The sequence below is a fragment of the Larus michahellis genome, chromosome 3, assembly GCF_964199755.1.
Source record: "Larus michahellis chromosome 3, bLarMic1.1, whole genome shotgun sequence".
Classification (NCBI taxonomy): domain Eukaryota; kingdom Metazoa; phylum Chordata; class Aves; order Charadriiformes; family Laridae; genus Larus; species Larus michahellis.
The window spans coordinates 121,674,046-121,699,814 of NC_133898.1; the positions used below are offsets into that span (position 1 = coordinate 121,674,046).

The 25,769-nt window shown below is 36.8% G+C and overlaps 1 protein-coding gene across 1 annotated transcript in view; it reads right to left on the bottom strand.

Moving 5' to 3' along the window:
• Nucleotides 1–390: 390 nt before the first annotated feature.
• The window catches only part of APOB (apolipoprotein B), a 37,238-nt gene continuing 11,859 nt past the window's right edge, over nt 391–25,769 (bottom strand). Inside the window, exons 13-29 of the mRNA XM_074581947.1 lie at nt 24,977–25,188; nt 24,388–24,625; nt 23,664–23,840; nt 23,171–23,362; nt 22,233–22,400; nt 20,826–21,037; nt 20,100–20,282; nt 19,755–19,876; nt 18,931–19,141; nt 17,476–17,651; nt 17,128–17,315; nt 16,717–16,862; nt 13,969–14,345; nt 5,449–13,029; nt 4,527–4,641; nt 3,513–3,696; nt 391–2,401 (exon numbers count right to left, since the gene is read on the bottom strand). Coding sequence (XP_074438048.1) covers nt 575–2,401; nt 3,513–3,696; nt 4,527–4,641; nt 5,449–13,029; nt 13,969–14,345; nt 16,717–16,862; nt 17,128–17,315; nt 17,476–17,651; nt 18,931–19,141; nt 19,755–19,876; nt 20,100–20,282; nt 20,826–21,037; nt 22,233–22,400; nt 23,171–23,362; nt 23,664–23,840; nt 24,388–24,625; nt 24,977–25,188 — 12,309 coding nt within the window. The 3' untranslated portion in view covers nt 391–574. The remainder of the gene's footprint in view (nt 2,402–3,512; nt 3,697–4,526; nt 4,642–5,448; nt 13,030–13,968; nt 14,346–16,716; nt 16,863–17,127; nt 17,316–17,475; nt 17,652–18,930; nt 19,142–19,754; nt 19,877–20,099; nt 20,283–20,825; nt 21,038–22,232; nt 22,401–23,170; nt 23,363–23,663; nt 23,841–24,387; nt 24,626–24,976; nt 25,189–25,769) is intronic.

Below are 25,769 nucleotides of genomic sequence, written 5' to 3' on the forward strand. Positions count from 1 at the left end.
CATTGGTATTATTATCTGCAGTTTTCCAAGAGTCAGATTTCTATTCTGTTTATATTTCCATGTTCTTTTTCACTTTTTTTGATGTTATTTCCAGAATTCATTTACTTTTTTCTTCTTTTTTTTTTTTTTTGTACATGCTCTTTTCTACGCTGGGAAAGAGATGTGTTTCCAAGTCATTCTTCAACTGGCTTATGAATGTGACCTTTATCTTAAAACCTGTTTATTCTATGTATTCCATAGCTTTTGTGACTATTTACAATATGTATTGCACATTATTGGCTTGATCCAACATACAGTGAAATCAAAGCAAAGACTTCCCGTTGACCTTGACAATTGTTGGATTAAGCCCTATGGTCCAAGTAAAAGCAGCTGTAATGAATGACACAAAAATGTAATAAAGAACTCATTTATTGGCTTATTAAGCTTATTAAAATAACCTAGTGTAGATTATTCAGTTTTCATTTACAAATTCAAATTCAAACAGTATCTACCTGAAGCTCCAGTATGCTGATTGCTGTTATTTTTAAATACATTGTGGTACAAACTTTTTACTTCTCCTCTTCTGTGTGTCCACTCAGCTCTTCATGCGCTGCTGTATATTTTCCATTATCTGCTGAAGACTCAGTTGCTCGGTGGCAAGCTGTTCATCAATGAATCTTTGCATTTCTTCCCATTTCCTGGAGCCTTGCTCAATGCCTTGCTGAATCAGTGTGCGTGTTAGTTCCACTTTGTTTCTGAGTGCCTCTTTGCTTTTTTGGGGCATTTGGTAAATGGACTGCCAGTCAAATGGCTTGGGCACGTCTATTCTAAGCTCTCCTTGACGAACAGCGATATACGGCTTTATGCTCTCAGCTGCTATTTGCTCAAACCAACGAAGAAGCTCTGAGATATACTGCAGGAATGCAGAGTAATTTTCTATAGTTAGATCAATTAACCTTTTGGCCTCGCTGATTAGCTTTTCTTGGGAATGACTAAGCTGCCCATAGATCTCCTGGAGTTTTTCTTTGACTTGCTTGTTATGTTCATCGATTTTCCTCTTAGCAGCTGCAGACCAATATCGGATTTTTTCCTGAGCAGCAGATGAGAGCTCCATCACCTTCTGTTTTCCTTTTCCTTCAACATCAGTTATAAGGTCATAATATTCCTGGCTGTAGTTTTCCACCAATTCTCTTACTTGGTCCGTCAGGCGTGTAACTGATTCAGCAAGATTTCCAACATAATTCTTCTGCCAAACCACTAGTGTATCTATTAGATTCTTCAGCCATTGTAGTACCTTGTCTTCCACCTCATAGTATTTCACTGACCATCCAAGTGTAGTCGGATCAAAATACTCCTCCCGCAATGCCTTTACATAGAGGAGAAGCTGCTGCAGCTTTTCTGAAATGTCCTGGAACGTCTTCTGGCTAAGATTTTTAAAGTGAGAAACATATTTTTTAACATCTTCTGCCAAGGATCTCAGTTTCTGTGCATAGTCTGAAGCCATTGCATCTTTGTACAGCTGCTGCGCTTGGACTTTGATGTCCTCAAAATTTTTGGATTGCAAGCTTCTAACCATTTCTTCTACCTTCTGAAAAACTTGTTGCACTACTTGTTTCAGTTGCTTCAGCCTTCCTGTGAAGTCGGCTTCCTGGAGAGTAGCAAATGTCTGCCTGATTTTTTCCTGCAAATGTTTCAGCATTTCTCTAATTTGATCAAGTACATTACGACCTCTAAGAATTGTTTCAGAAGCCGGAACTCTGACTTCCAGCTCATTGATAGCTGCAATCAAGGCATCAAAGTACTCCTGAAGTTTTGAAAGGCATAAATCAGCATATTTTGCTACCTTCTCTGTAGTCTTAAGGTATATTTCTTCACCAGTGTACTTTTCGGACAGCCCAGGCACCTGGAATTTTGTGGTCTTCAGGAATTCAATGGCTGAGTCAATTAGGTGCTTTATTCTCTTGTGATACTCTTCTATTATGTCAATTGTAGCATCCAAAAGCTTTGCTTTTATTCTTTGATAGTCAAATTGTTCAGCTTGATCCGCTGCTTCTTGATATAGCTGTTTAGCTTTGACCTTCATCTCCTGATATTTGCCAGAGGCTTCATTGGCAGCTGTGCGAAGCTGAGCATCTATTTGATCTATTTGTTTTACAGCTAATGTGTATGCTTTGTCAGCATTATACTGCATGATATTCTTCATCTTTAAGGCAGCAGCACTAATTTCCAGTCCCATATGCTCCTTATGATACCGATTAACGTACCTATAGGCTGCATTTGTCATTTTAGGTACTTTTTCCTTTAGACCCAACAGCAAGTCTTTGGCAGCATCCTCTTTCCAGTTTAATTTCATTTGAATCAGGTCAGGTTTCTTGAGGGATATCTCACTTTTTAGTATTTCAATGTCCTTCTGAGGAGCAGACTGAAATATAGAACAGGATAAGAAAAAGGTAGCTTGTATATAAAACAAATCAGGTATTATTTATGAGTGTACTTCAACATTCTCATCTTTGCATCTTTAATTTTATTATACAGTAGGACAAATAAACTACATTTTTTTGTCTACTGTATGTTTGCTCTCATACTGAAAAGTTATTTTGGAAGAAATTATATTGTATCAAGCTACTTTGTGTCTCTTCAAACAGTAGGACCAGCACATAGCTTAGTCTGGTCTTTTTAAAAATTTGACTGCAAATAAGATTTTTCCTTCCTTTGTATCAAGTACCTATCATGTCTCATAAGGCACGCAAATTACTTGAGAAAACGGACCTTCTACTCATTCTTGAAATCATTTAAAGTGAATTCAAAAGGCATTTTCTTCATATGAAAATATTAGAGGATTTCATTTTGTAATCATTTAAATCAAAAAGACAATTTACAGAGTTACTCAGAGTAATTAAAAGCCCTTGAATGAGCATCTATTTACATAAACAAATTTTCTAGTTTTCAGTAGTAAATTATTGTCAAGTTAGTGAATTATGTGTTGCTTGTGATTCCTAAATTAGTATTTCATTCTGGAAGGTAAGATATTAAGTTTGAAATTGTTGTAGTATGCCAATAATAATACCATGTTTTGTTAGCAAATCTAGTAAGGTTTTTAATTCTCATAACATATTGTGACATATTAATGGATTAAAAAGATGGTCTGACCTCTTCCAGTGCCCTGGTTCCTATAATGGCCACTTTTGTAATAATTACAAGTAGCCTGATGGGTATATGTTAAACCTGATGGGTGGCTTATCTAAAACTGGATTTGTACTTTCTTCATTTTCAGGGTGTGTGTCTTCCTGACCATAGGAGAGGGCAAAATTAACTGCATGGAGGAGTTGAAACAGCCTCTTCACACAGATGCTACTTTTAGTATTGGAAAGGCCAGCGTAGGAAACAAAAACTTTAATTACTGATAATATACTTTTCTTAGGACAAAGAGTGGTTAATTTGTGTCTTTACATAAACATACACAAACTTTAAAAGGGAACTTCTCCTCTGATGGCCTAACATTTTTTGCTTTTTATTGTTCATATCAAACTTACCCGAGTTCGGTAGTAAACTTTCGCCGTGAGAACGTCAGTGTCCATTTCAATGACGTAGCCCAAGGTCCCAGCAGAGGGTGAAGATACTGAGCCGGACAAGCTCCTGTCAGTCTCTTGATAACGCATATGAACGTCTGTAAAAGTTGGGCTGATGATGTCTAGTGATGCAGTGTTGTCCATGACTCTACAACAGTGAATACACAGCTATGAAGGAATGCGCAAAGCACGAGACCAATGCTGTATGTCTAAATACAATACCACCTATTATTTTATACATATATATATATGTATGTAAACAATGCCTTTGTCATCAAAAAAAAATGTAGGGTTTTACTATCCACGTTTCTTAGGATTTAGCCTAACACATTCAAAACTTCACATCACTCCAATTTTCCTGTTTTAGATAAAACTATATTGAGTTCCGTTGAGAATGTTCATTAAATTAGGGCAGCAAAACAAAATCTGTAGCTGTACCACTGTCAGCTTTCTACAGACTTCTACAAGGTGACTGCAATTTCTTCCGCCAGCACAAGTATAGGCAGCATTGTTTATCTGCATTTGTACTTGCTTTCACAGGCTCTGTCCCTTGGATATATCAACACAACACTTGCAGATCATAACAGGCAGTTAGAAGGCCAGCTCTGTAATCCCTAGTACCGGTAGCTGTGAAGAAAAATTACTCTTTAATGGCTTGTGGTGACAGAGGGATCCAGTCAAAAAAACACAACCTATGCTGATGGTCAGACCTAGAATTGCTCTGATTATAAAATACTGTGTTTATATCTCAGCAGTTTTTTGAAATGGGGCTGCTGAGAAAGCTATTCTAGAAATGCTGAGAGGGAACAGCTTTCCTGCTACCTTGAGAGGGAAAAAGGCACAGCCGATAATGACGGGGTAGCTACATTGGTTCATATTAATTACAGCAAAGCACTCTGGGGCAATAGAGATCAAAGCAACAATACATCGTTGGCAATGTTGTCTATTATAAATTATATCATTAGAACAAGTCTTTACCTAATTCCTGAAACAGTAAGATCTTCCTTGTAGTTTGCGCTCATGTCACGATGTGAAAAGCTGCCAGTTGTCTTCATAACAAAGATGCCTTCTTCATATTTGTAGTTCGAAACCACTGTGAAAAAGATTTCAAATGTGTGTATTTCCAGAACTTACCAACAAACAACACAAAATACATGTCCATTTGTATGTTAGATGGCCAATTGTGGGGTGTTTCAGTAATATGTAAAATTATGTATCGAGAAACTGACTGCCCATAATTCCCCAAATAAAAAGATATGAAAATATTTGTTCAACTGGAGTATTTTAAAATTCAATGTTTCTCTATATTTAGAACAACATGGATATAACATTTTGTATTCATGCAGATCATAAATGGTGATTCTAATTTCTTGAGAGTTTAGAATTCTATTCTGGTGCATATTTTTAGTACTATTGTAAAGTATAGAATTCAGTGATATATGGGACTCCAGACTTTTCCGAGTTGAAATAATTTTTGAAATCAAATATGCTTAGTTCCTGAGGAAAAAGATAGGTATTCCTTCATCTGAACTGAATCAGATAAAAAAGTCACCTGCCTTCTCTCCTTTACATGTATTATCATAAATAATGGAGGAATGTTATGTTGTTCACAATGTAAAGTAAGAAACTGCTACACAGAAAAGAGATCTTTTCCATTTTTTTTCACGCTATGCCATTAGTTATCTTATATCTAGTCATTAGCCTTCAGGGTGACTGACAGAGACTCTGATACTAATTTATTAAAAAATGCTGCTGTTGATAAAAGAAGTATAATCTAATGTCAATGCTAACTAGACAGCAACACCTTCATATACAAAGTCCTGGAAAAAAAAAATCTGTAATAACCCAGTATACAGTATTTCCCCCCCACATTGTAGCGTATAGAATTTCAGTGTCTTACCATTCAAGTCATATTCCAGGAACTGCAATGTTGAGCTGCAGGTAGAGTCAATGGACTGTTCGAAAGAGTCCTTTTTGTTTGTTAAGTCTGTTCTCCAGGTGACATTGTACAAAGGGGAAGCAACTTTGAAAGATCCGGTCAAGGCACCAAATGATGGGATGTAAATTCCAGCAGGCAAGGATATTTTGAGAGGGGGGATCTCAATTTTCTGCTCAGGAATTGTAATTGTAGGCAGATCAAAATCTGCAATCTTATTGGCTACTTCATCTAGATCTACATGGTAACTGCCAAGAGAAATACTCTTTGGAAGAGTGAATTGAGACATGGTTATTTGGTATTCAGGTATTGTCACCTCAAAATACGGTATTTTATATTCTTCTAATGTAATATAGTTGGCTCCTACATCCACTTTGGGGAATCTTAGTTTTGGCAGTGTGGGTAAATTAACATCAAATGGCATTGTGTTTAGTGTCTGTGGAATTTTTATGTTGCGCAAGTCAATGGTGTATGCTGGGACCTGGAGAGTGGTGAAAGGAACTCTGAACTCTGGAGTGCTGAGAACAGGGCTTGGAATCTTCAGGTGTAACTCAGGAATACTGAAAGTAAAGCCATCAGTCAGCTTATTCACAGGTATGGGGAAAAAGTAGCCATCATCACTCTTTGTGTACACGAGGGATGCTGAACCATTTAAGTACTGTTTTCTGTCAGCACTGGTAGTGACGTCCAACTTCAAGATATCCCATAAGCTCTTCTCAGAAATAGGACACTTTATGTTTTGGAGGAAGTCCATGTGTCCTTCCAGAGACCCAGAAATATCAAACTTTGCCTTTGATTTTTCATTTGATAACTGCATATCATGACTGAGAGATATTGACTGAATTTGGCCTTCACCCTTCCAGCCAACTTTCTGGTTTGCAGTATTGATTTTCACTACAACAACTTGTTTAACTGAGGCTGTTTCCAGGAAGAAATTTGGCTGAGTGGCTTGAATCTGAAGATCTGCTGATATACCCCAAGGAGCAAGCTCTAAGGTTGCTTTGCATCTCTGAGCCCCTGTTGTTGTGAAAAGAGGTGTATACCGTGCATAGTTTTTCCCATTGTGCTCCCAGACTGCATAAACACGACGTGTAGATGCTTCAACTGCAAGTACTTCTTTCATTTCACCGTTCCAGAGTCCATCTGCTTTGGAGTGGGCCTCAAGCTTGAGAGATGACCGAGCTCCATTAGCATTCAGATAGGTGTGTGCCTCATGGTCTAGACTTCCAGAAAATGCATTTCCGGTGTAAAATACTCCATCAATGTCCCCATTTGTAGAAGTTTCTACTGATATGTAAGATGTAAGACTTTCTAAAGCAAGTTTGTGAGCAATTCCTCCCTTAGCACTGGTGCCATATTTAGGAGTATTAAAATCATACGTTAATTTTAGCATTGAGGAAATTGTGGGTTTAGACTTAGTATTTCCAGAAAGTTCTTGGCTGAAATTCATTTTTAAAACTGGTGTGTTGATTTCTGCATTTGTTGCCACTGAAGCTTCCAAGTTCCTTTTTGTGAGACTAATAGCGCTGTCATGATTTCCTCCTAGAAATTTGTTATTAGTAAGGGACAATGCTGTGGCCAGCTTCAGCCCCCTTTTTCTTGTCAAACTTGTTGAACCATCCAGCTTAAATTGCAGTGCATCAATGACAGAAGAGGATGAGACACTGAGCTGCCCAGCAATATCTGACTGATTGAACAGCCCAGCACTTGCAGCTAAAGTGATCACACTGGATTTAAATGAGAAGTCGTAAGTAATGTTACCCATGGCAGGAATTAAGATGTGGTTTGATGGGCTGTTGATTCTGAATCTAGGAAGCTTTAGAGTGCGTAGATCCTGTGGGACATGAAGGACTGGAAGCTCCAGAGAAGGTAAGACGAGTGTGTAAGACGGTACTGAAAAGCCAATAAATGGGATTGTGAATCCTGTTGTGCTTATTTCTTTTGGGAGCATGTAACCAAAGGCTGGCATCTCAGCAGTAAAAGGAGAAACCTCAATATTCACAAGTGGAATGGTGTATCCTGGAATCCTGAAGGTCCTTGGTAGTTTGTTCAGTGATGTCTGTATTTTGTATTTGTCAAATTTTGTTTTGGCTTCATTGTATGACTTTGTGAGAAAATCTAAAGCGGTGTTTCTTCCTCTCTCAAAATGCTTGTTGAAGGAAATGATGTATTTATTAAGTACTTCATGCACTGTTGCTAAAGGAAGTGGGATTACATGCATGTCTTTGTTTTTGTCATACTGAGCATTCAAATTTAAATTAAAGGCTTGTCTTGTGGTCTTCAATAAATCCTTCAGGCCTACCTGTTCCCACAGTGAATAATCTTTTAGCTGAGGAGTTTTGATTCCAGTGTAGGGAACCTGAAGCTGAGGAATGCTTAAAGGTATATTTAGGAAGTCCAGGTTGGCATCTCCATTCATTTCAACATGAGCTTCAATTCTGTCATCGTTGTTGCCAGCAGACATATTATGGGAATATCTGTACTGATTGAACCTGCCGGTAGCTTGCCAGCTGACCTGCTGAACAGAGGAACTGAGTGCAAAACCATAGTTATTCAGGAAGTCAATTTTGCCAGTCAGTTTCATGGGGAAGCTGATTTTCACATTTCCATCATTGTTTGTTAATAGACGAATTTCAAAAGGCTGTGCCAAGAAGGAAACCTCATTATTTACAGTTCCAGTAATCCTTCCATTAAGACGAGCATTGTGAGAGCCTGTTAATTCTACTTTCATTCCTCCGAGCTGTCCTGTGCCTTTTACATTCAGTACACTACGTCCCACGCGTTGCGACTCAATTTCAGACTGAATCTGAAGTGTTGCATAATTTAGGAAACCACATTCATATCTCATGGCTTGGTTGACTTTCAGGTACTTGTCGTTTATTCTGTTGTTGGCAGAGAACGTAATAATTGGGCCCTCAACCCTGAAAGTGGCATGTGAATCATGAGTGCCTTCATCGGAGAAATTAGGAGAAGCCCATTTCCAGTTTCCTTTACCAGTGGAGGTAAATGATATGTGTCCTGCTTCTACCTCTGTTGTCATATTATTGATTAGATCAGCTTGGCTGGAGAAATCAGCTTGTGGAATATTCAGTCTGTGGGAATATGCCGTTCCACTCTGCATCCAAATTTTTCTTTGCAGCTTGACCATTAAATTGTTCTGTAGTTCTATTGAATTTTTCATTGTATATAAGTTTGCTCTAGTTTCAGCTTCACCTTCTACTGAAGTCCCTAAAAATACCACTTCATTGGTGTGATCAACTTTGAGGAACCTGTGGTTGACCTTCATGGAATTTTTAAGATTCAGCTGCTTCATCTCAGGGGCCAAGAGACGAGAATCTGCAACAACACTAAAAACCAGGAAATCTAACGCAGAGGTTGTTTGAGCTGAAAGGGAGGTCACAAATTCTGGACTGTTTGCAGATGATGTAGTATTATGAACCTCAGCTTGTGTAGACAGTGTAAAGAATGGAGAAGTGACTCTGAAAGCACCAGACAATTTGCCAAATGTAGGGACAGTCACAGTATGTGGGATATGTGGAAGCTGAAACTCTGGTATCTTCATGTTAGGAATCTGGAGCTCATTTAGATTTAGCTTTGGAAGCAATAATTCTGGTATTTGAAACTGAGGCATTTGTATCTCTGGGAAAGAAATGTCAGAAAAAGGCATATCTCTCATCTTCAGATCATTAAAATACAAATCAATTGCTGGCAACTGAAATTCACCAGACATGAGTTTGTCGATTGTTTTCACAATCTGAAGTTTAATCTCATTCAAGTCAATTGTATAGGAAGGAACTTCAAAGGTATTTAGAACTCTAAACCCTGGGGTAGTAAATTTCATTGGGATTTTCATGTCCTTTAGTCTCCTAATATTTATCTCATAGGAGGGGATATGCAGATCAGTCAGTGGAACAATGAAGTCCGGTGTTCGAAATGTCGCTTCCCGAAGACTTCGGAGACTAACCTCAAAGGCAGGTATAGTGACTATAACAGTTCTGATTTCAGGGACTTTAAATCCTGTTTCAACAAACTGGTTTAAATTTTCAGCCCAGTTTTTTAGATCGTACTTTTCAGCCAAAGCAACAATTTTCTTAAAAGCTATGTTCCACTGGTCAGAAATGTACATGACAACAGAATTATAGAGTTGGCTTATCTTCTGAAGAAACCACTGGAATTCCTGGGAAATATCCATTTCAGAAATCCTCTCTCGCAGGTCTTCCAGATGTTCATTTACCTTGGCTTTCAGATTAGCAAATGTTGTTGAGTTTATGAGCTCCTTGAACCAGTTAATTATTGCAGCGAGCTTCGTGTCCCTTAGTTGTTCCATGTATTTTGAAATCACAGCTCTAAAATCTCTCATATACTGTTTCAGTGCTTCTGCTTTCTGTGGAAGTTCTAGATTTCTGAGTTCCTCATTTATTTTCTGTGTCACTTCTCGGATTTTGTTGTTTGTGTCATCAACAAACTGGTTATAGTCAAAAGACTTGAGCTTTTTAATAAGCATGTCAAGGAATTTGTTGACTTCCTTTATCATCATTTCATAATCAAAGGTTTGCACTTTCTTGACAGCATCATCAATAAAAGCAACAACTTTATCAAAGCATGACTTCACATCGATATTTTTCAGGTAAATGGTCAGTTTCTGGACAGTTTCTTTTATTCTGTACTGGTTAAGCAGTTCTATCATTCTGTCCATTAAAAAATACACCTGCTTATCAATTTCATATTTTACAATCAGTTTGTGCACATGACCTCTGAAAGCGCTGATCTTCTCAGATACTTCGTATTCCTCCATCCAATTTAGAATAAAGTCTTTGATTTGTTCAAGAACTTCATTAATTTTTTCAATTGGTAATGAAAGCTTTAATTTTTCCAAAACTTCTTTAGCATCAAACATTTTAATCTGTTGTTTCAAATTTTCTGCAATGCGTCTGACATCAATATTCTGAATCTGAATCTTGAGTTGTTCTAGTTTTTCCTGTATTTTAGTGGTAATTTTGTACTCATCATCTACATTTTTCATCCAAGCCAAAGTACTACTTCCAATTTTGCTAGGATAATACTGGCGAAAAAAAAATTGCAATTTTTGAATAGTGTCAACTACAGTCATTCTTATATTATATTTGTTATCTAGAGCTGTCATTGTTTCAACTATTTGGTCAAGAATCTGTGCAATAAGCGCTTTAATGTCATACTGCTCATAATGATCTTTGATATATTGCTCTATTTGTATCAGATAGACCTGCAGCTGAGACAGTATTTCTTGAAGATTGTCCATGGCTTTTTCCAGCATTATCTGCAGATCATCAGATGTTATTCTGTAGTCCTTTGTGAAAGCAACTAAATTATTTTTCATGCTGCTTACTCTGCCTTTCATATCTAATTTGTCCATGTAATCATTAATGTGCTGTGGGAGTTTATCCAAAGTTGCCTTGTATTTCCTCATATGCTGCTCTATGTTAATGTTCTTCAGGTAACTTTGTATGGCCTGCAGTGTGGATAGAATGGTGCCTCTGATTCGTTCAAAGTAAACTGGCAGATGTTCCAAGAATGGCAGGTTAATAACATGCATATCTTTATTTTTATCATACTTCACAAAGCCAGAGATGCTGAATTCTTGAAGCTCTGACACACTACCCCTGAGGCCCAATACATCAATTAAATTAACTTCTTGAGATGTGAATGGTAGTATGACTGATGTATCCATCACAGAGAGATCTGCTAAAGCTCTCCCACTAAGTTCCACGCCGGTCTTTTCTGCATCATTGGAAGCACTGAGATCTTGTGAATACACATTATTGTTTAGCTGACTTTTCAATTTCCAAGCACTTGACTGCTCTGATGGAGTAAAAAGCACATGAACTTTGTTATCAAGCAGGGTAGTGTATCTTCCTCTAGACTTCAAGCTATGGCTGGTAGATCCTCTGTAATCATGGGAGAAAGTGAAAGCAAGAGGCTCTGCTTTAAACAGGAATTTGCTGTAAAGGTCCCCTGTGTGTTCACCCATGGCAATCAGCTTTCCGTTACCGTTGGTATGTATGTCAGCAGTGATAGAAAATGGGGCCATAGTGGAACGCACGGCATTGCTGAAACGGAGAGATTTGGAGTCACAGTTTGTGTTCATTGTAACTGAGGAAGCAAGTCCCGCCACATTCAGATTAACTCTGTGACTCACTGCTGCGCCTTGAACATTTGCGACTGTATCTGTTTTGAAGTTTGCAGCTAGCTCAGCGTACGCAATGGTGTAGGTATGCCTTATTTCATCTGCTCCATAGGCTCCCCTGACATTGCCACCCAAGTTCAGCTTCAGAGGCTCGAGAAGGAGTTCTGCTTTGTTGGAAACTTCTACTTTAGTGTATTTAATATTATTGCTCAGTTTAGCTGTAAGTGAGGTAGGCTGCAGTTGTAGGTCAAAAACATGCTTGTGGAATTTGTCAAAGCTGAAGCTGTTGTCTAACTTCGAAGCAAATGTTAAGGATAAGCCAGGAATATTCAAGTCATTTGTGTACTCCAGCTTAATCTCTTTGAATGATCCTTGCAAATTATTTGAAAACTTGAGTCCTTCTCTGTTAACTCTGAAGTTTAAAATGTGTTTGTTGTCCATACCCAGAATGGTACTCTGATATTCACTTCCCAGCGTTATTTCCGCTAGGCTCACTCTTCCACCGAGGTTGAATTTTGCATTGTTTTTACCATAGCGCCCAGAAGAGGAGAGTGACATGGACCCTCCAGCAGTATCAAGTTTGGCATTCATTTCACTCTGCATTGTCAACGGACTAAACTGCACATTTGTGGTTGCGCTGCTGGCTAGACCGTACTGATTTACATTGAGGGATGACTTATGTGCAGCTCGATTCTTTTGATCGGTCATAGAGATATCAGTGTTGAAAACAAGATCCTGGGAATTGAGAGAACCTGCAAACAAGGCATAGTACTGGGTTTGCCTGTAAGTGGCTTGGTACTCAGATCGAAGTGCTGCCATCTTCTTTGACAAAATTAATTCAAGTTTATTGACACCTGCAACATGTCGATACCTCCCATTTGTTTCAGATGTCATTTTCAGCTGGCTGTTTTCATACTTCAGTGAGGCTGTGTTCTTTAACAGTCCACTTTGTACATCAGAAACTGAAGTAATGGAAAATAAATCATCATTGTATCTGCCGGATATCTGATTGGTAGCCTGAAGGTAAGAAGAATCCAACTTCAGATTTGATTTGCCTTCTAAAACCCGTCTCTTTTCATTGTATGAGCTTGACAGAGTGTAAATGCTTCTTGCAAAGACAGAACCCACTTCCAGCTGCCCTTCCATCTTGACGTTATTGATATTCACGTTATTTGTCTTTTCAGAAACAATATCACCAGAGAATGAAAGCTGAGGACCCAGAGTACTGGATGCCATAAGTGACATGGTGTAGTTTGCAACTGGACTAGGTTCATAACTCTTTGTTCTGGCCACCTTAAAAGCTGATGTTAACAGTCTGTGCTTCAGGTGATTTTCATATGCACAGGTAAATCCATTTCTGTTATATGAGGCTTCTCCAGAACCTGAAATAGGAAAAAGACAAAAGGTAACAGTGTAATTTATACCTTTTTGACTTTAAGATTTTGTCTGATGCCACTAAGCTTTTATGTTACGCTTGAATTGCAATTACTGTTATATCATTTTGCTTAAAAGGCCAAAATGTTTTGGTGAATCGTGAATATTCCTGTAAAAATTATTATTTTGATACTTGGGGCTAAAGTTTTGAACTATGAATAAATTAAATCTCTACACTACTCTACTAAATACAATTATATGAAACAACATGAAGTTATGTCATTATTTCAACTTAAATTAAGAAGATGGACTCTCAAGAATAACCCAGATGCAACATCCCTGTTTTTAATGTTTTCTTTATCATGCTTCATTATGGTGGGGAGTTTAGAAAAGACTGAAGCTAGCGTGTCTTTTTGCAATTTGAGAACACAAACTGCAATTTTAGATGAATTAACTTAAAAATACCAGTCTTAAGACCTATCCAGTCTGAGTCCGGGATAACTGCTATGTAGTTATGGCAGTATAGGGATATATAAAAATGATAAAAAAAATACATCTATATAATATATAAAAACAGAGCGATAAATAAACTGTGGGCATACGTACACATACACCTGCACACCTGATTTTGAAAACACTTGACATGTCAGATACACAAGTGTTTGTAGAATCACGCCTTCAGTCTTGAAGGGCTTTTTCTTCAGTAGGAAATATCTAGGAAAATTTGAACCTCAAAAGTCTTTATTGAATTAAACTGACTTCACCTTTAGTGCCTGAATAAAGAGACTCACATAATAACTTTAAAAACAAAGAGTAAATGATCTGAGATTATACAACACCGTTCTTTAAATAAGCGACAGGAAAATGAATGTACTGTACCTGATACATGGAAAATAAAATCATTGAAATAGTTTTTCCAGCATTGCAGTACTAGCACACATTCTTACCTTTCACACTGTAGGAAAGTAGCTCAAAAACTGAATCAGCGTTCGTGGTGTAAGTAGTCCTTATGCCAGATGCTTTCTCTGTGGTGCTATTAGCCAAAGTGTATGCTGCTGACCAGTTGTAATAGTTGCTGTACACATTAGCGGAGACCTCTAAAGTGCCAAGTAAAGGCACGCGAAGAGGATAGGATTCTGGAATAGTAAATGTCGGGATTCTGTATTCCTGAGACGGCACACTTATTCCCATTGACTCCATTACCAGAGGAGGTGTTTTAACAGTCTGTGGCACCCTTATGTCATGGGATGATCTTCCACCAAATGGCAATGGGATATTAATTAGAAAACTGTTTTTATTTAAGTTGTATCTGATCCGGCCTTCACTAGAAAATAAAAGTGACTCTATTAGAAATTGTAAGTCCATGAAGCATATACAGAAATTTCCATGATTCCTACTATTCCCATAATACTGAGCTTATTCACATGCTTATATCAATGTCCCGACTTTAGGTTTAGACAGGATGTAATGATCATCTGTTATTATCAGCATTTTTTAAGCACTCATCTATCAGAATTTACCGACAGCACTTTCGATATCAGTGAATTCTGACAATTTTTTTTTCCCCCTTATTTCATAGTCAAGGAGACTCATAGGTCAAGTAGTCCAGAAACACATTCTTTCCGTAAGACCTTGCATAGAATTCAAAGGTTCCTGATTCTTTGTTCAGAGCTTAACTAACTAACTAACTTTAGCTCCCAGGTGGAGAGTGTCATTCAAGGGGCTAAGTACTCTACTTTTATAAATCTTGCATTTGATTTTCTACTCTGAGAATTCAAATCTGCTTTATGAGCACTAATGAAAACATGTACTGGCATGAAAATGATTCTCAAAATGAAGGAATTTGAATGAAAACAGCTGACATAAAGAAAAAAAAAATCCTCCAAAAAAATCTGCCCCATTTGTGCAATATGGCATGCTGAGGACCAGAAAAAGGTGATTATATTCTTCTTTAAAAAAGCGATGTATTCTTATAGAAATACGTGAAAAGTCTTGTTAGCATTAGAAGTTCTAAGAACCTAAATTCTAAAGAATTTCTCTTCCTGATGATAAGCATTTCTAAAGTTTCATCCAAATATTCGGCATTTATTTTATTCTGAATAAAGATAAATAAAAATCCAACCATCTGACCAGGAGCTAGGAGTGGAAAAAATGGATCGTCAGCTGAAAAGCTTGTGGGCAAGAAGTGTAATTATGAAAAGGCAAAACAGGAGGAAATTTGGCCTTAATTTGTGCATGAACAATAAGCTGGCAGAGATGTTTTTATTGTTTGCCTAAATGGTCTTTTGTATTACAAAATCTTCTTTTTTACACTTAAAGCTACATCCTAAGATGAAAATTAAGGAAACACTTTTGAAATTTGTTCCTTTATATCAAATGGTTAAAAAAGCAATATCACAGGGCATCAGAAATCCTATTATTACTATTATATTGTGCACTGCTGATAAGAATATAGGAGAAAAAACAGTTTTTTCCTTGCTTATGCTTAGCTTAGGAACACAATGGAAGCAATAGAGATGTGTGTCATTAACATACAGTTTCCTATTACCACAGTGAAAGATAATATGTGGAAAAACAGCGCTGAGAGAGATAAAATGCAGGACTCTTCTCCATCTGCTTTTGTAACCCAATCTTATACTAGCTTCTGTTACCCTTTACATTCATTTCAGCCATCAATATTTCCCTAGTTCATGGGAAAATTATACAGCTATGTTTCTATTCCTTACAGTGGCAGCTGTGGGTGTATTCTGAAGATACTACCAAGCAACGCTGTTCCTTGAATCCTTATGCACAGGCAGAGCAGCAATGTGATAGAACACTAACTGGTAAGAGCAATATGTGCTAGGAACTGTAATGAGAGCAAATCCTGGCAGGTGCATGAGCATTTTAAAAATCTATATCCACTTTGGCTGACTTATAGTCTAATTTCCTAGAAACAGAAGAAATACACTATTTATCTGCCTTCCAGTCTCTCTTTTTGTTTGTCAAACCCTGTGTTCTGGAAATTTTTAACTTATTGGATGACTTCTATCATATTTGACAGAAGGGTAAAAGCCTGAAGGGTAATTACATTCATACAAGTTCTGTGAAACTCTCTATTAGGTGGAGGAGATGGGCCCAAACTAGTGCAAGCCTCCAGTCCATACGTGTACAACCATGGCATGTGTTGCCTCTGAGGAACTGACAGATGGAGTCAGACATGGGAAGAGTTCAGGGTACTATATTGGTAGAGGTCAACCAGTATGTCTAGGGGAATGGGAAGAACCGTCCAGTAGGACTGCACAGGTAAAAGGAGAGATATTAAGGTTACGGTCAAAGACAGAAAGGTCTGTAGGGATGCAGGACACAAACCTATGGGAAACCTGGCTTCATCAGTTCTGTGGCTTAGAGTAAAGATTGTTCAACACTGTATTTTTCTTCAGTTCTCACTACTAGATAACACAATACTTCAGGATATATCCATATGTTTCAGGAGTGACTGCTGAGTCAAATCTGTATTAAACACATGCATAATTTCCTCCATGTAACTTCATCTCTCTGATCTTAAAATTCTTTGATATGATTCCAATTTTATGCTAATGTTTACAGCAATTCCACGCTGTTTTATAAAACAAAGTAAACCAAAATGACAAAAAATATATGAACAAATATCTATTTTCAGTTTCCTGCGTGACTGTCCTAGTTTCTCTCCCTACCTTTTCAGGAAAAGTTCTTCAGGAATGGTGATAACAGGCAGGCTAATTTTCTGAATGCTCAGTTCCTGCAGTCCACTTAGTTTGTCTTGCAGAGTTTGGGCATAGGGGACATCTTTTGATGCCTTTTGCAGCCAGGTGTTGGTTGCCTACAAAGAAGAGACAAGTTTTTCAAAGTAAATAACAAGTTTTAGAACTTCCCAGTAAGTTATCTGAAAGCCATTGTAACTATCCGTATACTGAGCCCTAGGCATCTGATAAAGTGACTGGCTCGATCAAAGTTGGAAATATACATCTTATTCAATACGATGAGTGCTTTTACAAGAAGTTCCCATTTTGGCTTCCACAGGGGAGGCAAGAATTCACCAAGGCTATGTGGTCAAGCTGTAATATCTACTGTAACTTGAAACATACCACGATAAATTGTGACACAATATGTCGCAGTGTCATATCTGTATGAGCCACTTTCCGATCCAGCAGTTCATTGGCATGCTTCTCGAAAGTTTTTGGGTAGTCTGAAAAGTCAACTGGGAAGCCAGAAGACATTTTCTTCACAGCAGCACTGGCGCCTGAATTCCACTCTAGCTCAACTTTCTCAGAATCTGAAAATCATGAATTTAAAAGAAAAAGGTTAAATGAGTAATATTCTTATTCTATGTAGGGATATACTATAAACTAATGTAACAAGATGCTTAAATTTATAGGTTGTTGTCGTGGTTTAGCCTTTAGCGTTGTACACATGGATCATGTTTTTGCCCCTACCATATCTGAGAAGTACTCTTTCTGAAACTGAGTTTCCATGAGTTGTTGCAGCTGCGTTCATCTGAAGATATCCTTTGGTTGGTGAATAATTAACCAGTGCTTCAGTTCTAAATTCAGTTTGCAGGCGAGGAATAGAAACGGTGCCTCCTAACATTGCCTCTTCCAATCCAGCATACCTGTGAAAGCAAAAAATAAATGTGAATATAAAAAATTTCACTCTAATTGTTCACTTATGTTTCAGGAGCAATTTCAGCATCTAAATCTATAGTAAAGGTATAGTAGGTGTTAAAAAAAATAGATTGAATCAAACTTGTAAACTCTGTTCCAATTCAATGAATGTTTTCAGCTTCTGCTAGTTACTTTGGGAAATCTACAGTAAATTATTATATTGCTACTGTGCAGATACACACAATAATAATTCTGTATTAATTCCGTAATACTGAAATGGATGGAAATATGTACCTGTCTTGGTAAAGTTGTACCTGAACCAAATTCTGAACTCCTTACTCAAGCTGAATTTACTACTAAAGGATACAGACTGTGGCCATGAATCACATAGGAACAAAACACTTGACAAAATATATTATGCCACGGGGCTTCATTTTCCTTTATTCACATTTATTTTATATCTCTGTAACTTTGTTGACTTGAGCAAACTTCTAATATTATGTTAGTGCAAATGAAAGGGAATTGAGGTCCCTGACATCTGTCCAAAGCTCCCACTGATATCAGAGGCAATTCTGCATGAACAGCAAAGACAAAGACTCCCTGGGGCACCATCAAGATCACAGAATTCCATGGAAGATTGAGGTTTATTAAAGAATGTGATCAGCTCATTGCACTATGGGCTTGTGAGGCAGACAGTTTTAGAAACCCTGGCAGGCTGAACATTTTTGTTAGCTCCCCTGTAGGTGTTCCCGGAAATATTCTCATCATGAAGCGTGGGAATTTTTACAGGAAGCTCTCAGTTATTTTTGGTTTTGTTGCTTATTGAGTGCCATTAGATTTCTTCATGGGGAGATGTAATAACTTTTTTTTAGAGCTGAACATAACCAGTAAATGATAATACCTCTCTGAACAAATCTTGCCTTGTTTATATCCTTGGATTATCACACCTGCAATAACACTAGTACAATGTCATTCTTGTAGTCATGTGTGTGCAAAACATGGAAGAATTAGCCCAAGGAAGTTGTAATACAAATTATATATATATACATATAATAGGAAAGATCAGTTGGTGGACTAGATGTATTTATTTGATGTATACGTGATGGATCACAACTAAAATACTTCAAGGGCTTTTAAAGAGGGTTTGAATGACAAGTTTATATGTCTCTCTATATAAGGAATTTCTCCAAAATGGGATAAAATTTCCCAAAATTTTCTACCTTCAATAAAACCTTTGCTATCTTATGCAAAGGTATCTGTAAAAGCCTAAGTGGTTTTCTGAGTTACCTTATCTGGCCAGTAAGAGTAACTTCAGAAATCTTCTTGTTGTTGAAGTCTAAGACAAAAGTATATGCTTTCTTCCCAGAAATGGATTCATCAGTAATTCTGAAGTTTGTACCAAAGTCAACATCAATATCTGGAATGTGGACGTCACTGGTCAAAATCTTTCTGTCTCTGTTGTACCTGAAGGTCAATGTGGCCTCATGCTGCTCTACACCTGGAAAACATAATGTATTTTGGTTATTCGCAACTATGGAATCTTTTTGGACTTTTCTTAAAAGGAGAATAAAAAAGTATCGACTGGAAATTATATCACCCTGAAGATCTAACACAACCTTTGATGGGTCTGAATTAGAAAGTGGATCATCTTTTTTTCTCCTCATCTTCTAAAGCCACCATGGGCTGATCCACTAATCCTGTCACTACTTTTGTTAGGTAAACTTGCTATCCCACAGATTCTGCCTTTGAAAAATTTTCTGTTTATGTAGTTCTTCTCAATTTCTATGCTTTACTTCCATATTTCATCAGAAATGGTATTTTTCTCTTGCTTACATAGAACTCATTAACAACTTCTCTTCCTTGCTTCAATTCTCCAACATCACACTTTTATTTAAATCATGGGGAAATTTTTTGGGGATAAAATAATCAGGCTCTGATCATGAAAATTTTGCACTGGGATTGCATATATGAAATGAAATGAGAATTAAAGGGTGAAAATAGTATTCCATTTTATACTGTAAAGATTTTTTTAATGATTTATTCCTACAAATATTTTTCACATTAAATGACAGTCAACTGAGCTAAACCAAATTTCTTTTTCAGACTCTTACCTTCTGCCTGGACAGCAAACTTTAAGGTGTCTATCAGGTCATTGTCCTCTCTCTGCAGGCCATAATTTGCACTTGCAGAGTATTCCTTCACTTCACCTGTGGACACTATTTCAACTTCAAATCTAAAGAAAGAATAAACATATGTCTTGTAAATAACTATTTTGTTCATGACCACAAATAGAAGAAATCATACAGTTCCTGCTAGTTTGTTTTTAAACCTCCTGCTTGTTTGTTTTTAAAGATTTTTAAAGGTAACTTTATGTGAGAGGGCAGTGTAGATACTAAGCCCTAAGAGGAAAGGTTAGTTAACCCAAAATAAACACAGTTAAAGCTGATATGACTTACCTGGATTCTCCAGTCAAGGGATAATATGGAGCTGCCTCTGTGGCACTGGCATTAGAGTACAATAATTTGCTGCAGAGATTTAGACCAGTAATGAAAGGCTTGCAAGAAGTCCAGGTTTCTCGGTTTTCAATCAGAGGTGGAATCTCTTCAGTTTTGGCTGGAGACACCAAATGTAGCGTGTTGCTGGAATGGAAAAGTGAGCCGTTCACTCCCAGGACAGGTGTTCAGATATTGTTCTATTAAGAAGCTTACTTTCTGACTAAAAATCACCTATTAAGGTAGGGGTTAATGAAATAACATATGGTGGTTAAATGATCAAGTGGTTTATTATTGTAAGTAATATTATTGATAATTATAATTCTGTGTATTGAGCCATTTACCCTCTCTAAAATTAATATAAGTAGTTCATTTAAATTCAACCTAAAAATAGGCATTGCTATTATAATAAATTTTTTATGAAAGAAAACAAAATAATAGAAATGTTCAGTGTCTTGTTGAAAATTTCAGAAAATAGTGACAAATTAAATAATCTGTAAGCCTTGACTCCCAGTCGCCACTTATCTGGGCTATTTGCTTATCTTACAAAAGAAGTTATCACACTTTCACAATGTCTGGGATTTTTCTGAACTGAAAATTTCTCCATGTGTGCCCCAGCCTCTCAGTTCCATCACAATAAAAGAGAAGGGAAGAACATAGCCTCAAAAGTTCTCATTCAGTTCTCATTACCTGATACTGAGGAGCTTTGTTGGAGTCTTCGGAGCAGGAATGCTGAATTTCAGTTGCCCAGCTTTCATACTAACATGTGCTTCAATTCCAGACTCATGGAATATATTAGAATTCACCTCCACGCCACTTCTAGCAAATTCAGGCATGTTTATTCCCAGGTGTGTTACAAACTCAATTGCTACTGAAGGTTTCGCAATAAGTTCTGCTTGCATCTATTTAATAAAAACAAAATGGTGTATTTATTTGCCCAATTCGCTTCTTCCTGGATCTATAAAACAAATGTAATATGCTTGATAATCTAGAGGTAGGGTTTATAGAATTGATTTTGCTATTCAAAGAATTGTATTCCCAAGTCACATAAGCAGAGGGACCACATAAGTGGTAACTGTGATGTAACAAATACAGCAGGATGATAACACCAAGGAGCCTTACCTACTTCAATGCAAAAATACCAATGCTCCAGAAAGGTTTTGTACATGCAGTTACTTGAATGTATTTTTAAATCTGAAGACAAGAGCCAGTTTTCCATTGTAAAAACAAAATAGCAATTTTCAGAAACAATGAGTAAACTATTCGACAAAAGAGAAATTAATCCAAGATTTGAATTTCTCTAAACAGAAAACAGCTTATTTTCAAGCTTTTGGTTTTGCCATTACAAAAAGGGACAGAATGCAAAATTCTGGAAAAGATTCCAAAGGTAACTAAAAGGCAACCAGTACTAAATTTGAGGACATATTTTTTTATTTTTACTTAAATAGTGTATATGGTGGAAAATTAAAAGTTTAAGTGAACTGAAACTATTGAGAAACTTATATATAATATTGACTGAATTGGAGAAAAATAGCTATTAAAACTGGCAAAAAGAATGGAAATATTTAATTTATTATTTTTTTTAATTTTAACCGGATAATTAATTTCATGTAATATGCTCTTTAATTGTTATAATTTTAAAATGTTTCCTTTCAGATCATTTAACTCAGTTTTCAATATTTCTTCTAATTGAAAATCAAAATTTTCACTTTGAATGGGCTACATCAAAATTTTTTATTAACTGTTTGGTTTGAACACCAAATTCACATGCTGTAGCTTTTGTACTAGTCTCATTTGAGAGCCCGAAGAGAGAAATAAACAGAGATTAAAAAGATTATTTTTGAAAGGGTGATTAAAATACTTTAAATTCATAAATTTTATTATGTCTCATGCTTAATGTATTATATGTATTGCTTCTTACTTCAATGTAAATGTCATTCACAAATTAACTGGAGACCTCTAATAAGTAAGTTGTTTTTTTCATTTAAAGAGTATTCTGTAGTCTTTAAAATTCTTCTGGTGTTACAGTTTTATCCCTAAATGAGACTGTAGATTATCAGGAGGAGACAAAATAAAGCAAAGTGTTTTGATGCTTACACTTTTTTGATGAAGCTTCACAGCTACTTTGGCCCCAGGTGTCGCTATTCCAGACAAGGCAAACTTCAGTTGCAAACCTGCTCCAGTTGGAAGCTCAAACTCATTGTCCATGAACATGTAGTGGACAAATAAATCCCTGTCCACACCTTTTGAGATGGCTTGTGCAATCTGTGAATCAAACAAGGAAATGAACACTAAGAAATCTACACTTTGGAATACGTCCATTTCGTACTTTAAAAATTGATCATTGAATGATTGCAACCGTACAATCCAGAAATTAATTTAATATACAGTACAGAAACTAATTTCTACAGATTCCATGCTTCAAAAAATATACTAAAGACTGTTTATCAAAATCTTAGCTTTAAATGAATACTAGATTTTATCACCTCCCTTGATACACACGGATCACCTACCTTGACATACACATACAAAGGTAAATTCATTTAGATAACACGTAACATTCTGGCTTTCCCCAAGTCAATGGCAAAGCTTTTTTTTACTTCAATGAAAGAAGGGTTTTACCAAATATTCCTAAACTGTACTACATCTTGCTTTCTTTTAAACATGGCGAATTATTGCTTAATATGAATATACATTTTAGCAGTCAGAAATTTAGTAGTATAACAAAATGGCCAGCACTAAGATTTTGGGGATTGTTCCAATAGGTATCTCAATCATACAATAAGATCTGAACCTTCCTTCTTTCCTTCCCCTCACCCATCTTCCAGGAGGACTCCAGTCGGTTATTCAGGAGTCTTCATGGGTTTCTCATTGTGCTTCAGACTAATCTGCATATTTTATTTTACATAATTTTATTTTCATGCTAGTATCAAGTATCCATTTTTTACATCATAGATAAACACAATCAAAATCTTAAAAAAATCTTGTACAAACCCCCCAAATTAGTAATACACATTGGTGCATCAGAAACATACCATTTCTGGAACAGTCTGAAGAATTTTAACGCTCTTTAAAATCATGCTTCCCAGCAATTTGAAATCATTGAGTTTCATGTACCCAAGTTCTTCTCCCAGGATTCTCAGATATGCTTTTCCTTCGGGAGCCTCCTTGTTGCCCAATTCTTTTATCAATTTTTCAAGGTTAAGCATTATTCCTTTCATGAGATCCTGAAAATTTGGTCAGAAAGTAGTAAAACAGATTTATGAGAAATCTGTAAGATCATATATCTAAACCAGTTACTTACTGAACGCCAGCTAATCTGCACATGCATTTCTTACAGATTTGCCTCCAGAAAAAGGCCCCTCCCACATACAATTAAGAAAAAAAACATTGCTAAATAGTATTAAGCATTTCTATTTTAGCTTACCAGAAGAGGAGAAGGCTTGTATACAATAGAGAGGGAAGTGCTGTAATTATTGTGTAAAGATAGGAATGCCGTGCTGCACAGAGAATGTTTTCAAGCTGTACCTGATCCTGCTTGTCATCCTGGGAGTAACCAAAGTAGTCAAAAAGTGCCTTGGAAACCTGCTCTGGCACTCTGCCGTCAACCCAGTACAAGGCCTTGCTTGCAGTGTCTGGGAAAAACCCCTTCTCTCCAAACAAAGCTTCCAGTGTTGGTTCAAACCCCTTTCCATCCAAGCCAAGCTGGAATGAACAGGACAATGCAATAACTGAGACAATTTCCCCACATCTTTGGAGCTTTGCAACAAATAGACTTCTTGGGGAACAAACAATACATTTAAACTTTATCCTACAAGTCTATGATTCTTAAGGGAAGAGACAGAATACTAGGTCTTACAATGAGTTTTATCTCTGTGGTGAGGTCCAACAAAAAACCTACACACAGGCTGTATCTCCCTTAAAATCTACTATGACTACTTCAGTGTGCCAGTAATAATTCATTAGCTTGAAGTCAATTTGTTACAGATGGGTTCATTTTACCCTAGCTGAGGCCTTTAATAACTCCAACAGGGTTGTCCATCCAGTCAGTGGCAAGTGACATCACATAACGGTTGGCTTGCTCTAACGCCCATTGAGATCAAATGAAAGTCCCCTTGTAAGCATAGTGATCTTTAGATTTCTCCCAAAGCTTGTAAAAACAATACGTTATTCAGAGGAAGTTGTTATAAGCAAACAGAAATGAGAAAGAAAACAGCTGAATACTAGCAAAAGTTTTTGATAATTGTTGTACCTCAAAGATATCGCTTGGGGCAAATCCATACACATTCAGGGTGGTTTTCAGCATAGTCTCTTTAGGAATGTAGCTGTTTGGATCAAACACCACATTTCCCTCTAGTTTGGCAGAGATGGGATCAACTCCAGGTACAGAAACTCTTTTGGAAATCTGATAATTTTGTGAGAATTTTCTGAAATCTTTGGCTGTTGGAACCTGGTTTCCTTTCAAAGCTTCTTCAACTCGGCTTTTTAGACTAGGAAAGAGGACAGCAATACAAATACGATTAGTATAAATTCCAGAAACACATTTAATCTTAGTTGAGGTATTGTTTGTGTTACTTGCAGACATTCTTACAGCTGAGGTGAATATAAATTGCTAGCTCTCTGCACATATTAACAGTAAAAATAAGACTTAAGGGGAAGATCGTAAGCTGGCTCTGCTCTGTCAAAGCCATAGATTTACTCAGCTGATGTGCCTGCTCAAAGAAAACAAACAAGCAAACAAAAAAACAAGCAGAAAATGCATTGCTAAATAACTACCACTGCAATTATGGTCAGAACTTTGTTCTTCCTAGGAGACCAGTATATAACTAAATTTTACTTACTCTTCAATGCCTACTTCTTCGGAGTCTAGGATGTTGGCAATGTGTGAGGCAATAAAGCTTTTCACTTGCTCGTTCTTCTCCTTTGTGAGGACTCTCAAAATCTTTGCAAGATCAGTTGGGGAAGGATCTTTCATCAGAATGAGATACGCCGCTAGACGTTTGTCTGTAGGTGCTTCTCCTTCTTGGAAAGCTTTCAGAAGTGCTGAACGATCCTATATAAATAGAGAAAGGTTTGCACTGATGAGCTGGCAGTAGATGATACTGTTAAACTCTTTTGGGAATATATAGGGTGAAATAATTTCCAGGATGTAATTTTTTCAGGATTGAGTAACTATATCTATACCTTATTTCTATAACTGACGAAAAATTTTTAATTGAAGCTATTCTGATAAAGTTTCTTTTGATAGAAAATGCCATAGAAATTATGATTTTATTAAAAATGATTTTCTTATCCTGTATCTGACAGGTTACTTTTTTGTTTAGAATACTGAGGTTTGATTGTTGGGAATCATAAATGTTCTGGTTTGCAGAAAAAATCTCAAATTTTGGCTGAAAGACCATTCAGTTTAGGAAAGGGTGGTGATAAGACTCTTCTGCTGCAGGAAAATAAACATAGTTTGAAAATAAATAATAATAAAAAAAATTAAATGCTTTAAATTAAATCACATCTAAGGACATGAGCACCAGCTGTTTCCAGGCTCCCAGAGTCATTAAGTCTTGTCTGGAAACAAGAGCATGTCTCTTAGATTAGAAACTTATAGATATTGAAACTTTCACTACACTAAGATGAAGA